The sequence below is a fragment of the Perca fluviatilis genome, chromosome 3 (genome assembly GCF_010015445.1).
Source record: "Perca fluviatilis chromosome 3, GENO_Pfluv_1.0, whole genome shotgun sequence".
Lineage (NCBI taxonomy): Eukaryota > Metazoa > Chordata > Actinopteri > Perciformes > Percidae > Perca > Perca fluviatilis.
This window is the reverse complement of record NC_053114.1, coordinates 38,755,600-38,773,149: the sequence shown is the minus strand read 5'-3', so window position 1 is coordinate 38,773,149 and position 17,550 is coordinate 38,755,600. Positions and strand designations below refer to the sequence as shown.

Genomic DNA, 17,550 nt, shown 5'->3' with positions numbered 1-17,550 from the left:
TAGATACTTCAGACCAACCCATTTTAGATTTGCGTCGGGCACAAGAGTCATTTATCCCGCCGGTATAATAGCAACAGCGGTCGAGATCCGCCCACAAAGCTACTTGCGTTTCACGTTTGATACTTGCGTTTCAGATCGTTAAAATAGGGCCCTATATCACTAACCCTCCTACACAATCTGGACTGTGGTCATAACATCTACATCTTATAACTTATTCCCTGTTATATATAGTTCTTAACATATATTATTTCTTTACATTCTTGTCTTTTCATAGTCATAGTTAATATTTAATAATAAGCTATTATTGCACTGTTCAATCCCTGCACTGTTCTATTATGCACTACCACCATTGCACACGCTCTACCATAGCACCTTTAACTCTAAATTTCTGTGAGCTATTTTTATAACTTTACATTTTTAAGCAATGTATACATGTGAGATATACGTGTGTATGTGTGTTTGTTATGTTATGGTTGTCTAAGCTACTGGATGCCTAAAATTTCCCTCAGGATGAATAAAATATCTATCTAGCTAGCTAGCTGCTTTCTTCTGAGCGGCCTGATTAGCTTGTTCAATTGCTTAAGCCATCTCATTCTCCTCAGCTACTGGCCATTTCTCATACACATACAGGCCACAAAAATGGAATCTTGTTATATTTTTTGTATTATTTATAGAGCAGTGTTCACAAAAACAATGGCACATTGAGATAATTATGACATTTACTGAACCGTGACAATGTTTTTTAAGCTAACACAAATTAGCATTTCAGGTAAAACACTTGGGTAAAAAACAACACAAAGACGCATTAAAACACGCTGTACACAAAACTAATCAAAACCTGCCGATTATTTGCATGTCAGCATTACACTGTTGCCGTAATGTTTGTTTTACAACTTAAGTGATGGGACACATTAAGATTCTTACAGTACCGTGTGTTACAATACACCATGTCGTAATATGTCAGTGTGATATATTGAGACGTTAAAGTGAATAGGTTGTGTTCAATAATTCGCTGCCGTAGGTTATTTCTTGTTTGCTCATGTTGGATTTCGTTGCGTTCTACGTTCTGTTTTGTAGCAGTGTGTTGAGTTGGCTATGCCGCGATGCAATAGATTTCATTACATTGTATTATGTTGCATTGTGTTGCACTGCATATTGTTGTGGTGAAGACCCGAGCAGCTGCAAGCAGCAGTCATTTTTCCTTTATTGCTTTGACTGAGAGCTACATAGGCTGCATCTCGAAACACTTTTATTATACCTAATGCTTTAGGGAGAGACAGGTGGCTTTAATAAACAGATTGTGCCGAAAGATGAGGATAATACACCATAAACTCCCACTGTGTCCCTGCACGACAGCCTGTGTGCATCATTGTCTCTTCTCTCCCTGTGATGTACATGACCTTTCCATATGGGCTGCCTGGAGACGTACCAGAGAAATATGATTTAAATACTCAAATACTAAGCTTTCTGATGCCTTCTAATTACCAACATCTGTTGGAGGGGTTTATTTGTTGTGTGTGTCTGTGTGTATGCGTCTATGCCTGTGTGAATGTGTCTTGTCGTGTACATGCACTGCGGGATTAGTGCTTTCATGTGTAACAGCACATGTATAGTTGCAAGTGTAAGTTTTTCTCATGGTTGGCTGTGCTCGGCTGGTTTCTCCGAAGGGCTTTTGTGTTTCATTGTAAGACCGTCTTTCACAGTCTACATGTAAGAGTACGCTTGATCTGCGAGCAGCAGCTTGTGGCTGAATGTGGTGAATGTAGCATGAAGAGCATTAATCCCTCACCAGCGGAGGTACAGTGTTCTGACTGGCTGATAGGGATTTCATTTAGTGTATGCAAATAGTCTGTCGCTGGCACAAATTCATTCTTGGCTGAGCTGTTTTCCTCCCCTCTGTATCCAGCAAACTTGATACTGCAACCAATTAGAGTGTGCATTCAGCACTGTCACAGTGTATTGTTGTTGTTGTTGTTGCTGGTGTGGCCACAGCCATCAGCCAAGTCTCACCTCCACCCAGAATAGGTCTGCCTGCCGAATTCCACTCATCATTCTCCACTGGAGAAAACAAAAAATCATGTTGCATGGTGTGAGCAACTTGGGCCAGAGGCTCTAAACATTTTTATGTTACCGTCTGGCAGTGCATGTATTTTTTCCTGCTTTGGTATTTCCTTTCATAACAATACATTGTTTTAACAAGTTGTTCACACATTTAATGACAAGGCTTTTTTTTTTTCATTTTGTTCCTGAGGTTTACTATTCGTTGGTGTCGTCCATATCTGTAAAATTCATCCAAAGTTCTCATCCAAAGTCATTCTCCAACTGATCTCTGCAAGTCTAAAAACATCTACACCCTTCAGTCCTCTTTGTCTCGTTGTTATTACAGACACGTCTGAACTAAGTGCATACCATCGACTGGTCCATGGACTCACCTCTTTTTGTTGAGCCATGATGTTTATCCCCCGGTAGTCTAGGGCTTATGGTAAATGGGATTCATTGAAGGCAGCTAAAAAAAAAACTGAAATACTGAATAATAATATTAGATCCTTTATTTTATTATCAACCTTATTTAGATACATGAAGTGAGCCATACAACATACCATTCAGAGATCTGCTCCAAACCCAAATTTTAAAGCTATAGTGCGTGGTTTCTGTCACCCCCATGAGGAATTCTAAGTAATGACAACAAATCATTGCATCCCCATGATACAAGCCTTCTGTGATCGCGCACAGCCCTACGACACTATGCAAGCAGCACATTGAACAACGATTATGTGTGTTTTACTACCACTGGTGAACAGGCTTAAATAGAAAATGACTGTTGGTGTTTTGACTATAAGCAATTTAACTTGCTATGTTAGCATTACACTCAAAGTACACCCGAAACTGACAAAGTACAGCTTAGACAAATGGTAGTTGAGCTAAATCGCATCATTTTATGTTCTAAAATGGCTACCATGCAGAGGAATAGCTCTTTTGATTGCCTGATGGTAAGGTTGCGCAATACAAAACTAAACATTCTGTATCTTCAGGGAAATTGGGAGTTGTGGAAATCATTCTTTCCGCTCTCTCAACTGTGTAGAAAGTAAATGGACTTGTTGACCAGTGTTGCTCACGGTGTGAAAAGACGGTTAGAGTTAAACACACAAACAAAAACCAGATTTTTGTTTTTCTTCTTCTTCTTTTCAGTTTTTCTGCTTTGTTCATGCAACACTAGTGGCCTGCTGTCAGTGTAATGTGGGTGTGATTGATGTCTGGTGGCAGGGGAGAGCACAGCTACTGTCAAAGGGACTTTGTTCTTTTTCTCTCACATAGTGAGGATAAAGAGAGTTAAATGCCATGGCTTGATAAAAGGTAGGGATAGACTTTTGGCGACGTGTTTCCTGAGCCACATGGATACAAAAAAAGTAGATGCCATCGGTCCTCTTTATTAAGGTTGGTTCCTTTGGTCTACAGGGGAAAAGTTAGAAAGAAACTGAACAGATGTTTCATTCCACTGATGATTCAACTGAATCCACAGAGTACATAGGTATGTATGCAAGGTATACACTTTGTATATACAGGGAAGGGTTTTCCTTCAAATTATAATGCAAATAGTTTGTTTATTTGAATGAATCATAACAGAATAAAAACAATCTGCTATCCCTTAAAATGTGTGTAAGAGATGACAAAGACAACACAATGTTGGGATAATAGCCAAAACCTGAAATATACAGTATATCCGCATATCACATATGTTTGCTGTTTATTTTGCAATGCATTACACAGCTGTGGGTGTAATATGTTTGCACAGAAAGAATGCTACAGTATTAAAGCTGCTGTAGGTAAGATTCTGAAGATCCAGGACTTTGCCAACAAATTTGAACATCGACAGCTTCTCAGTCCCTCCCCCCTTTCTGCTGCAGCCCAAACCGTCTCCTAAGCCCCTCCCACACAAGGGAGTTTGACAGAACTGCCGGCATGTCAGACAACATTTTCAATAACTAAACACTAACACAATATTTACTCACCAACCGTAAAACGATGCTAACTAGTAAGCTAGCATTAGCCATTTCAGCATCATATCAGACCGACCACTGTGCAAACGTTACTATCATCCTCACCAACGTAGCTTTGTGGACTTTTGACTACTAATAACCAAGTGAAAGATAAATCACTCATGGTAATTATGTTACCTGTCGAGAAGAAATGTGGCTACATCTGCATCGTTCTTCAGATCTTTAAAATCCCGCAGCTCACGCCACCTCTGAAAAGCCACTCCAATATTCACCCGAGTTTAGGGAAACCTTTCTGCAGCTCTGCGCGGGGAAGGGGGAGGGGAGAACGCTATATATGCGTGTGCGTGCATGAGCAGTGATTGACAGGCAGATAGACCCCCCCTGTGGCCCTGATTGGAGAAAATCAACCGGGAGCGGTGGAATTTTGCCAATCGAACTACAGGCTGTAGGAGGTGCCAGAGGAGCTGGATTTTTTATATTACATAATTCATGTAGTTCTACTGGAACATAGGGTCAGTTTCAGCAAATATACAGAAAGTTAGTTTTATAAGACTTACCTACTGCATCTTTAAATTGTGGGGGCTGAATCAGTAAATGAAAGAAATACTCCATATTTAAACAAAAGCCTGCTGTTAATACTCTGGCTGCTTCTCCTTAACTGACAACAACAACCTGTCATTTCAGTTTGTACCACTGCAATAACCGAATGCAATTAATTTGAAGGCGTGTTTTGAGTGCTACAATATATATTTTTGTATAATACAAATTATTACAAATGTTAAACCTGATACCTGCCTGGCTGCATAGTAATGTGAGGACATATACATTTTACTTAAAAGTAAATGTGCACCACATCTACCACAGAGTAAAAAGTAATGACTTCCCTGTGCAGAGCTGGGAATGGGTGCATCTTGCACTGTAATACATGTGCTTTGTCAAACACTACAGCTCTGAATGACGAATGTCCAAATTTCCTTGGGAAAAACATTGCCTGTAGAACATAATCCAGACATGAATTATGATTCAACCAAACTGTATTTGGCAAGCAAATGAGTAGTACATTGTATGATTTTAGGATGTGCATCAAAGTAAACTCTGTAGTCATGTCACACTAGGCCAAGTTATCATTTGAAATGATCTGATACAAACGCACACAGTGTACTTTATTTTGAGAAATACAAATGTGTTTTCCACACTGTTTATATAAATGTTTAACACCATGGAATACAGCCTTTAACATTTATTATACTTCATAAAAACAACAAATTGCTGCATTGACACAAAACAAAGAAAGAAAGAAAGAAAGAAAGAAAAGAATCTAAACAAGGATGCTCCTCCTGTTTCAATAAATGATGAAACGGAGTACATGAATTGCAATACATGCAAAATTTTAACCGCATAGTCCCCAGAAATTTGTCTTTCACTTGATCATCTGTTTATGCATCATCATTTAGTTACTTATATTTAGGGCCTTCATATATTCTCAAATAAATGCTGTTTAGCCTTTGATATGGAAGTTATCCTATCTAATGGAAGGCTTGATACAAACATGTTTTTTTTTTTACTAAGAAGTTTTGGGTGTTTGGCTCCAAGAAAGGTCTTGGAATGTCACAACTTAAGATTTTGTGAGGCAAACATGTTTTGGATTTCCAAATGGATTAAACCATTTTCATGCTAAGAGAGAAAAATAAAATAAAATAGAATTTAAAAAAAGCAAATGTCATAACTTGCATAAAAACTACAGTACAAGCATGAATGAAAACATACCCGATGCATGACCGACCATGGCTTACTCTTTGTCTTCCAGACAACGATGAGTGCAGTTTGCAGACACACACCTGCTGGAATGACAGTGTGTGTGTGAACCTCCCGGGAGGCTACGACTGTGTGTGCACATCTGGTCCGGGCTGCGGCGGCGACTGCCCACAGGAAGAGGGAATCAGACGCAACGGAGAGGACTGGAAACCCAGCTTTGACCGCTGTGCTATATGCTCCTGCAAGGTACAGAAGATGAACACACACATAAAAATCATGACACTTACTACTAATACTGTAATAGCTATGATCTGAAACTCTATCTTTATTCTATGACTTCTTAAGCTGTTAATATACATAGACTATCAAGTATCTTTCTTTTTTTTTAAAGGTCCCAGACATGGTGCTCTTTGGATGCTTTTATATAGGCCTCAGTGGTCCCCTAATACTGTATCTGAAGTCTCTTTTATATAGGCCTTAGTGGTCCCCTAATACTGTATCTGAAGTCTCTTTTATATAGACCTTAGTGGTCCCCTAATACTGTATCTGAAGTCTCTTTTATATAGACCTTAGTGGTCCCCTAATACTGTATCTGAAGTCTCTTTTATATAGACCTTAGTGGTCCCCTAATACTGTATCTGAAGTCTCTTTTATATAGACCTTAGTGGTCCCCTAATACTGTATCTGAAGTCTCTTTTATATAGGCCTTAGTGGTCCCCTAATACTGTATCTGAAGTCTCTTTTATATAGGCCTTAGTGGTCCCCTAATACTGTATCTGAAGTCTCTTTCCTGAAATTCAGCCTTGGTGCAGAATTACAGCCACTAGAGCCAGTCCCACTATGAGCTTTCCTTAGGATGTGCCATTTCTGTGTCTGTAGCTATTGAGGAGGAGAGAGGGGGCCTTAACCAACTGCCACTTTGCTCATTTGAAAGCCATGATGTCTCTCTCTCATGGGTGGGCCAAATTCTCTGGGGGCGGGCAAAGCAGAGAAAGGGGAGGTAACCTTGCTCCTTATGACCTCATAAGGAGAAGATTCCTGATTGGCCCATCTGAGCTTTCATTTTCTCAAAGGCAGAGCAGGATACCCAGGGCTCGGTTTACACCTATCACCATTTCTAGCCACTGGGGGACCATAGGCAGACTGGGGGAACTCTTATTAACGTTAAAAAAAAGAACCAACACATGATATGCAAGATACGCACGCACGCACGCACGCACACACACACACACACACAGCCACAGCGCAGCAGACAGAGGCTGGGGAGAGCAGCGTCTGACAGGGCAGTGATAAACCGGTTTCTCTTTGGGAGACTTGTTTAAATTATTACATGTATTTACATTAGTTTTAGCATTTAGTTCATACAAAGAGAAGAAAGACCAGAACAAGACAAGACAAAGACTTAACAATGGAGGAGAGACCGGATGAGTTGGATAAATTAACAAAGAAGAAAAAAAATATTGAGGCTGAGAGATGATATGAAGCACCCAGGAATCTTTTCCTTCTGATTGCTTCTCTTTTCATTCATTTCATTTCAGCAAATTAATACAGTTTTCAAAGTATTCGAAGGATATTGCGGGGTTGTTTCATCTAGTTTTTTTCAATAATGTATTGGTTATGATAACACTGGACACACCAAAGTACCGGCAGCGTGCCTATGTTCCCATATTTCTAAGATTTTTTTTTTTTCACTGAAAATTAGGCCCTATGTTCCCACATTTCTAAGATTTCTTTTCCAAAATTAGGCCCTATGTTCCCACATTTCCTTTTTCATAAATTTGTATCAGATTTTATCCCCCTTTCTCTCAATTTGGTAGCCAATTACACCCAACCTATTATCCAGTAACAATGGACTACAGATGGAATGCAACCCTAACCTAACATAGGGCCTAACTACGTAACTCCAACTACGTAAGCAGAGTAGGTCAAAGTTGAACCAGGAAGTCAGTCCATAAAAATCCAAAATTCCCCACCAAGACGTTTTTACATTAATTGTGTATTGTTTATTAAAAGGATCCCCATTTGCTGATGCCATAGCAGTCAGCTACTCTTCCTGGGGTCCACACTGGACACACAATACATACCCATTACATCACAGACATTACAAGAATATATGTAAAATCACATCAATATGCAATATACTTATCCACACCCACATACATACACATGCATGTGTACACCCACAAACACACACACACGCACACACGTATATTTCCCATAAACAAAATATCAAACTAACAGTCACACTCAGTAACTATCACATTATAAAAAAAACACAATCTAAAATTTGCAAGGAACAAACATTTTTTTATATAGAAAAACTATTCTATAACACAATAGGAATATGTTTTAAACAGTGTAAGAATCATACAAGACTAATACAGTTACTTTCCAGTATTCAAGCTTTCATCTGCATGGCAGATAGATGCCTCTGCATATACTTAATTAATAATAATTACCCTGGTAATTACTCTAAAGAGTAAAGTAAAAATTCTATGATGTGTGTCATGAGTTATGACATTTTAGTCTGCAGTTGCTTCCTCCGCAAGATGCTTCCTCTGCAACAATGTCAGATGAACTGTTCCAGTTCATGTGACACATTTTAGAGAATGACGACCCTCTGAATGTAAACATCCTCAGCTGCATTGTGTTCACTCTTGGCTCAAATTTCCACTGGAAATGGTTCAGCAGTCACATTTCCTTTTTATTTTATTGGTGCAATATTACATGACAAAAAGACATAGGACCGTTGGACAGTGTTAAACCATACAGACATTAGGACAGTGCAATGGTTTATATTGAAGTGGGAGGTTTGGCTAGTGTTGTGACATGTGAGGTGAGGTTTGTAACGAGGATGGCTAGTAATGAGTAATGAGAAGGTAGGGAGGATAATACATAAAGATAAGTTATAATAATGATGAAAACAAGGATGGGTTTTTTTTATACTGTAAATTGACCATGTAACGAGCCACATATCCTCATAGTTTAGTTTTTTTAATGACATTTTTTTGTGTTTTACAAGAATATTGTTGTGCATATTAGACCATTTTTATCTTTATCTTATCTTTATTTTGTATCTGTATTCCCTGAATAGTGTATATATCAGCTGAAGGAAATGTGTAGCATTTTAAAATATATCTTTGCTACAAGTTAATAAATAAAAATGCAACGTTAAATATGTCACGTGTTAATAAATATATATGCATTTACATACATTCACAAGGGGATTCCCCACATTAACACACACAAGCTGTTCCTGCTAAAATAGTCTCAGCGCAAAGTGGAGAAAACCGACACAAATGTGACACACGTGACGCTTACAAGACACTCTGCAAACATCAGATGCCTTCAGGATCCATTGCCCTGCTGGTTTTTGAGCCAGACGTGGGATGCTCACTGAATGCAAACAGGCAGTGATCTGGGTTTCAGGGACCAAGGCTGAAAAGCATTGGCCTGCATGGTGACTGTGAGGCAGACAGAAAGTGATTGCGGTTTGTGATGAAGGAGAGAGAAACCGAAGGTAATTAGGGTCACAAAGTACAGACTCGGGGTAAATGCACAAGAAACTTTCGATTGGTTTGTTGAACATCAGAGGAAGGTTGATTGGTTTGATTTGATTGAAATTTGTGGGATGCCAGACAGGGCAAGTGGAAAAGACGTGGCGCATGAGTGGAAGATGACAGTGGGCGGAGCAGGAAAGACTTTGTGTAAGCTGGCCAGCAGATGACATCAAAGGAGGAAAGATCTTCTATATGAAACTTTCACCAAAGTTTTATTTGAAGGAAAATGAAAGAAGAAATACATTTGAAGTAGAACATTTGAGTTCCACAGAATTGATTTAACAAAGATACTCTTAAATTAAATTACCTTCAGAAAGCGGTTCCCAAAGACTTCTTCTACATCCTGACCAGGTTGATGCACCCCCAATCTTTTCCTTTTTTGGTCAAATGAAAGTAAGGGACTTTTGACTTACATTGGCATGCTTTGTGTTCAGGTGGCGACGTAGATAAGAGGGCTTCTTACAGCCAGTTAGCCAGAACCTCACCACACACCACACACTGTGGCTTTCGCCAATCTGCATCGCCAGTCCAAGTGAAGCCCAAACACAAATAAGTTTCATCATATTTCCTTCGTTTTCTTCCAGTCTGATGCCCACTCTCGTTGCCTCTTTTCCCTACTTACCTTTTTGATGGGCATATGTCCTTTTGATTTGCCTGTGCTCTCCGGTCCCAGTCCTTCTGGACCAACGCATCCTTCCATTTTTCTCGCCACCGATCCCTCATTTTCTCTCTTTCTCGCTCCTCTTTCATGACTTATAACTTTGGATGTCCCACCTGACAGTTTCCCTGATTTTTGTCTGGTACATTTTTGTGATTGTAGATTTTGTCGGTATTTGCGAAAATAAACTATTTCAGCTAGTAGGCTAGCTAGTTGGCCTACATAGGTAACGTTAAAGCTAGTAATGTCACGGTACACGTACGTTACGTAAAGACAGGCTGACTGTAAGGAACTGAAGTGCATTTTGGGTACATTTATTAATTTATTAAAATGTAAGTTTTTAATTTAAAATTTCTAAAGCAAAGTTTTCAGTTTTAGGTTTTTATAATGAAAAATCCCACTAAAAAGTAATGGTGTAGTTATTACACCATTACATTTTTCCTCCCCAAGCACCCCGAGGGGATCGCTGCTGTAGAGGAATACCTCATCTAAGGACTGTGTTGAAAACAAGTCATACCTATTCATTTAAGAGAATGTCATCAGCAGTCGTCAAATTCATTATCAAGTTTAGATGCTGTATAATTATGTTGTTTTGGTTTGCACAAGAGCGCAGCATAAGCATTCTTTCCTTCTTATTCCTGGCATTAAAACGAACAGTTTGCCTTCATACGTCCTGTCGGCATGGTACAATTGGCAGTAATTTCACAGAAAGTCGAGGGCCATAACTGTAAAGACCAAGGCCATCGGTACTGGTTCCCTGGGACTCAGCGGTTATTGTAGCAGGACAATATGCATCGATAAAACATTGGCTCTGTATTGCCCTTTTAATGGTATGAGGAATGATTTTATGGCGCCCATACATTTTCTAACAGCCATTTTATGTAACATTTTTACATCTCCTTTACAATGTCGTCCCCGGGCCAGACAGTGCTGGCTGTGGTGAGTAAAATGAACCATAAAGTTTTCGCTGGGTAGAGACGGAGAGCCAGGGACACTAGCCAGGCGGATCGGGAGGCTCCCAGATCTGGCAGATTCCACTAAATGAGACTTTGCATTCCGGCCCAGACACCAAACTTCTAATGCATTCTCACTTCATTCACGGCTCTAACAAATTGCTGTTAGAAAATGGAGATTTGGTTTTATGTCGGTTATCCTAATAGCTGGTTTGATTTGCATTGAGAGATGATCTTATGGAAAGTACCCCATGCCACTCTCTAGGTATGGTGAAGGGTATGTGATGATGTGGGGGGGCTATTTTAATTCCAAAGGCCAAGGGAACTTTATCAGGATGCATAGTATTCTGGATCCATGAAATAATAAAAATCTGCCTGCCTCTATGGGAATTTAACATAGGTGTGTCTATACTTATGCCCCCTGTATTTTAAGGAAGAACATGTATTTATTTACGATACATTATTCAAAGAATAAGAAAATTGAAAATTGGTGTTCTCAAAGGTTGGATTTTTCCTATTTTTTTCAATTAAGGCATTAAGATGAATATCCAAAAGCAGATTTTTTTTATTCCTCTTTCAGTCAACTTTAGCAGGGGTTCCTATACTCATGAGCAGCACTGTATGTCAGGGCTACTATCACAACCTCTGACGCCGTGACATCTGTTGTGCAGGACGGCCAGACGTACTGCAGGAGGAGACCCTGTGACTGCGGAGACCCAGACGAGGATCTGTTCTGCTGTCCCGGCTGTGACAACAGGCCCAGCAGCCAGTGTCTGGACCAGAGCGGACGCACACTCTACCGCAGCGGAGCGTCCTGGATGTACGGCTGCCAGCAGTGCCGCTGCATGGTGCGTACACTGAAACCCACACACACACACAGATACACATTCACATGGAAGCTGGAAACATGGTTGTTAGAAGTAAAAGGACGACATCGGGGGAAAAAACACCAATCTCCTCATCAACTTAACGCGCCGTCTCAGAGCAGGGCTGTGTTTAGTACCCGGCCCTGCTCAGCTGTGTGTGTAAGTGTGTGCGGAAGGCTCAGATAATTATAACATCTCTAATTAGAGATGTGGCAACAAACCAGCGTGTGAGCAGTAACTGAAGTTACTGGATCAGCGGATTCACACACAAGACAACACACACACAGGAACATTTGTGTCACCTTATGGGTTTGTTTTTTTTACCTCGCTCAGGAGGGGGAGGTGGATTGCTGGCCTCTGATTTGCCCCGTGTTGATGTGCGAGTACACGGCGGTGGCGGAGGGCGAGTGTTGCCCGCGCTGCGTCACAGACCCCTGCCTGGCTGACAACCTGTCGTATGACATCCGGCAGACGTGTCAGGACCCCGCAGGCGCCGTCCGCCTCAGCGGAGACACATGGCATATGCCCAACTCCCCATGTACCACCTGCAAGTGTAAGGTAGGCCAAAGCTACAGCAACAACAGCAAAGGTTTGCTTTACCGTGCTGCATCCATGTTTGATTCAAGACCGGTGTGGACAATTCAGTGCTCAACCACAAATTCACAAAACTATTACGAATTTAACATGATAGTCTCAGAAAATAATTCATACTCATTTTGCCTGTTTTTGAGGTGCAGTAGTGCTTTTACCTCATCTGCTGTTTCTCCATCCCTGCAACTAAATCATTGCACATGAAGTTTGGGATATAAAAATTGCATGCAGTTACAGAAGCTTGATTCGGTTCACGTTCATATCAATTTTAATTCCTCCGTCCCTTCATAATGTTAATGCTAGGCATTACAGGCTAACGGTACTCTTTGAGGTGGAAGCTGTGTCACACTGAATTTATCTAATGTGTGATGGAGGATATGCAACTGCGGGGCTGTCTCCCAAAATGAATAAAACAAATCTGATTGTCACAGATGATGTAAGGTACATTGAATCTTAAAAGAGCAAAATATGCAGATCACTGTGTGAGGAACATGTCACCATAACTCAGATCACCTCCACACAAGAATCCGTTTATTTTTTTTATTTATTTTTTTTTTAGCAATCGGAATTTATATTAAATTAAATTTGTGTGTAGTGGTTACATGAACTGAATCAGTAAACTTTGTATACTTTTGCAAAATTCTTTTGGCTTAACAAAACATACAGGTCATAGGCAGCCACAGCAGCTGGTGTTCTAACTCCCACTGTGGTCACAGCAAGAAGTTATAGCTACTTCACTTAGAAGTCACTCTGCTAGCCATGTGCTGCATCACTGTTCCCTCTGACCAGCAGGGGACCTCGCTTCCAGTCAAAGCTGAGGCCCCCCCATGGTCAGAGGGCACAGGCCCCATTACCCCGGTCAGTTATCTATCCTCCTTGCCTCAAAGGCTCAGCTCAGCCAAACAAACATAAATGCATTTTAAAGCTTTAGTGCGTAACTTTTTGATATTAATGAACGTCCGTTACATTCAAGCCATTGCCAAATGAGTTGCTACAAAGCTAATTAAGACTATCAGCTCCACACAACTCTCTCTGGATTTCTCAGTATGGCTGTGTTTAGAAAATAGTGTGGTCCGGCGACTTTCGCGCGCAGAAACTCGAGTGAAAATAATTACCTCTTCTGAAAAGTCCATCACGTTTTTTTTAATCCTCCCTGTCCTCCTTGGCTACTAGCAACTGAGTGATCTTGGAAGGCTTGTGTCATGTGTATACAACAACAGTGTTCTTGTCATTACTTAGAATTCCTAATGGGGGAGACAGAAACTACGCACTACAGCTTTAAGGGTATCAAGCCATGCTGAAGAGTTTTTTTTTTTTTAAGATATTGGCCTCTGAAACTATTCATAAGGACTATTTATTATTAGAAAGTAGTTCCAAAGAAAAGTGTGTCACTGTGACAGTAAGGTCTATTGATTATCCAAAATAACTGGGATCTCGTCTGTGGAAAGACACATTGCTGTTCAATTTCTCAAGTCGGTCACTGCTTGGACTGTGCTGAACCTTAAATAATATTATAGACGTCATGTCAAGTTCCGTCTGTAATAAGTTTCTATATTTTGACTGTTTATGGCCAGACAGGTTCTGAACCGTGTTATTAAATGCAACATGTACAGCATATTAAAATACACAAGAGTATATTTAATACCCTCTGTTCTTTCCTGTCTTTTCATGCTGTGCCGCTCAGAATGGGAGTGTTTGCTGCTCGGTGGATCTCGACTGCCTTCAGAACAACTAAAGCTCTCCTCCTCCAGTCCTCCTCCTCCTCCTCACTGCGGGACTGCCACACCCCCTCCTCCATCTGATGACTCTCCCTTTGGATTCATGAAACAGACTCACGCACACACATGTGCATGCCAGAGTGTGCACAGAAAATCCAAACATGCACTGGACAGACTGGGGTGTTGAGGCTGTGCTTTTAATGCCGCAACTCGACCAACAGTTAGAGCGTGAGTGTGTGTGTGAAGCCGTAGTTGCTCTCACCACAGTCACTGTGTCGTGTACGTGTCTTTGTGTTGTTTCCATTTCACTGAATGTCTTGAGGAAACCTGTTTTAACATCACAAACCTCAAGACAGAGACAAGCAGCTGAGTGTTGTCATTTAGAAAAGGATTTGCAGCTGGACAGGTGTTGAGGTGCTCCAGCTGTGTTGCAAAATGTAGACTCACTATTGCTTGGTCACCTAGGAAGAGTGTCATAAGACATTTATAATTGTGGTAACCAAAAGTAATGCACACTCATTTCACGTGATGTTCCGTAAAGCAGGAGATAGTTTTAAGTAGAAATAACTTTGGAAAGTAACAAAAATACCATTAAGTCGGATGGTGGTTCAGTTTTCAACGACTTTTTGGAGTTATCTCAGCAACTATCTTGTACTTTCTCCTGTGAGAAATACCTCACACGAACCTTTGACATCTCAAAGGTTCTCGCTTTGTCTTTGTAATATGTCACGATATTTTATCTTTAATATTTTTTTTCTGCGTAGTACATTCTCTGACTGATGCAAAAATCAGTAAGGCAAAGCTAATGTGGGAAAGAAGGACATTCTAACTTAATCTTAATCTTTACTTCTAGTTATTTCTGTGCATTTACATGTTCAGGGTTCTGTGGCTGAACATGCAAACAAATCAAGGGTGCATAACTTTTCTTTACATGCTGTATAAATGTTTTATCAACCGCATTCCTGTATCTATACCCAACAGCTGTCTGCTTCTCCCACTTCAGGGACTGGATCCTGCAACGCCCATTTGTCTTGACATGTCTAATAAGGCCTGTTCCGTTTTAAAGAGTCCTCTAAATGTTACTATGAAATTCCCGAATTTAGAGGACACAGCAAATGATTTCATGGATATTATCATACTATTTCTAGTTTTCACACATATTTAAACTTTTTGTTTACATCTTGGTGGTGAAATGATTGACCCAAAAGTAAGTGTTCTGTCTGATGCGTTTCAACCTATGGCCTTTACCAAAGTCAGGGCCATAGGCTGAAATGCTTTGCTTTCAAAATTAAGTTGTTCTCAATTCTACAAGTGTTGCGGAAGCTCTGATTTTTGACAAGCAGCGCCTGAACGCTAGTTTTGGTCTCTGTGAGGCTAGATGACGCCGCTACAAAAGGAGGTGCGGTCTCGACGTGTCGGCGCGCTTTGATAAAAAAAGTGCTTGTCGCAACATCAAACAGTGTCTCAACATTAGAGAAGGGGCGGCTGCAATGGACAATTTTTGTAACTTTCTGGAAGAGACAATCCGACAAGCACTTCCACTTCATTTCAAGCAATGATTGAGAGAAAGCATGCACGGTTTTCCTCTCTCTCAAGCTTGGTTGTCTGAAGGTTTGTGCCGTTATCCCTGTTTGTACAATCCATTGCGTCTCGCCCCTCTCTAAGATGGCAGACCTGTTCTGAACGGAGGATGGCTGTAGTTTATTTCAAGCATACCCCATCGTTTCATTCTTCAGTTCCTTTAATAACCTACCTTCAATGAGCCACATCCCTCAGAGGATCCAGGCTCTGAATTAGGATATATTTGTTGTCTGTCCTGCTGAGCCATTAACACGTCTTTCTCCCAACACTTTCCCCTCCGCCTCAGTGTCTCCTCTCTGATGTGGCTGACTGCCAGACTGCTAGTTATAACAAGTCAGGATATCAAAAGCATATGAAGGTAGTGGAAGCAGTTTGATGGTGCACAACAGATTCCTGCAGGCCAGAACAAGAAGCTCGAGTCAAGTCCCACGTTTCTTTATTTGTCTCCCTTGGGAGAAATTAGTGTTGGACAAAAGGGCAAGTTGCTGCATGACAAAAAACATAGACAAAACATCAAAAAACATTGTGGGCAGTAAAACCACAGGCAAAAACACCTAAAAACATAGACACTGTGCATGAGCAATAGCTGTTGACGTAATCGACAGAGCTTGTGGTGGGCGGGACTTCTCTGGCGTCTCCCAGAGCTCCTCAGCTCTGAAGCATACGGCGCACACAGAGAGTGGCAGAGAGGCATTAAAAAAGAGAGAGAGAGAGAGTGGGGATAGTTAAAGCCATGTCACACAGGCCTGGATTTGCGTATGCCAGGAGGTCACCAAGCATCGAGTCTGTTCACAGACGGCCAGACTTAATAACGTAGGAGAGTGCGGTGCTTTTCGCGCTGTAGTTTGGCTGTGGTCCCACGCCCTGTCCTCTCCTCCACACCTCCCTAAATTACCCTCAAGCTTGTCTCGAGAGCACTAACGTTTCCCTCAAGTGTCGTTGTTATCACCCTATTTGTCCATCACTGTCTGTTTCTTTTCACAGAGAAAACCAGGGGGATTTCAAACACTGTCTCAAAACTTGAGCGCAGACTTTGAAATGCAAACTACCTGTTGTGGCCATGAAATATGCTCCAAACATGAAATTATTACCCAATAGCAGCAGAAATCTGACATGTCAGGTGCACCTTTTGGTTACGGGAAATAGTTATTGAGTAAACCTATTTCAGGAGAAGGATAACTGTTTCTTTTCAAAGCTGGAACCAAGGGTCAACTTTTTTTCTTCCTCTCTGGTTTCTTTGCGCACCGTCAGCCTAGTTGCAGACATCAGACTCATTTTCCTCTTTCAGGAAAATCCTTTTGCTCTCTCAGAATGAAAAACAGACTTCCACAGATTGCGATAATGCTTCACATTGAAAACAAATCACTTCATTTGGTTTCTTAAAAGTTCCTTTTTTATGTGAAGTGAATCAGCTGGAGCCCTATAAGATTAGAGATGGTCCGATACCGTTACCAGTATCGGTATCGGCTCCGATACTGCCTAAAACGCTGGTATCGGTATCGGGTAGTACTGGAGTTTATGCACCGATCCGATACCACGTAATAAAACCCTAAAGAAAATCTAGGTTAAAGTAGTTTATTTATGGTCTTTTTCCATTATAACTGACTGTCAAACTGGAGAATAAAAGAAAGTTCTGTGGCATTCATTGTTTGTGTTTGTTCATGTTTCACAAAGAGTTTAACCTGAGCCAGACCGACAACAAAGATAAAAATAATATCACATCCATACAGGGATAGTAGTATACGGATGTTAAAACATAATAAAATATATGACACACTGGTATCGGATCGGTAATCGGTATCGGCCGAGACGCAAGTTCAGGTATCAGAATCGGATAGCAAAAAATGTTATCGGGGCCATCTCTATATAA

At 40.8% G+C, this 17,550-nt stretch overlaps 1 protein-coding gene across 1 annotated transcript in view; it reads left to right on the top strand.

Moving 5' to 3' along the window:
* Nucleotides 1-17,225, top strand: part of LOC120555936 (protein kinase C-binding protein NELL1-like) — a 329,540-nt gene extending 312,315 nt beyond the window's left edge. The window contains exons 17-20 of the mRNA XM_039795144.1: nucleotides 5,806-5,999; nucleotides 11,596-11,772; nucleotides 12,124-12,348; nucleotides 14,066-17,225. Of these exons, the coding sequence (XP_039651078.1) occupies nucleotides 5,806-5,999; nucleotides 11,596-11,772; nucleotides 12,124-12,348; nucleotides 14,066-14,116 (647 nt within the window). The 3' untranslated portion in view covers nucleotides 14,117-17,225. The remainder of the gene's footprint in view (nucleotides 1-5,805; nucleotides 6,000-11,595; nucleotides 11,773-12,123; nucleotides 12,349-14,065) is intronic.
* The last annotated feature ends 325 nt before the right edge of the window (nucleotides 17,226-17,550 follow it).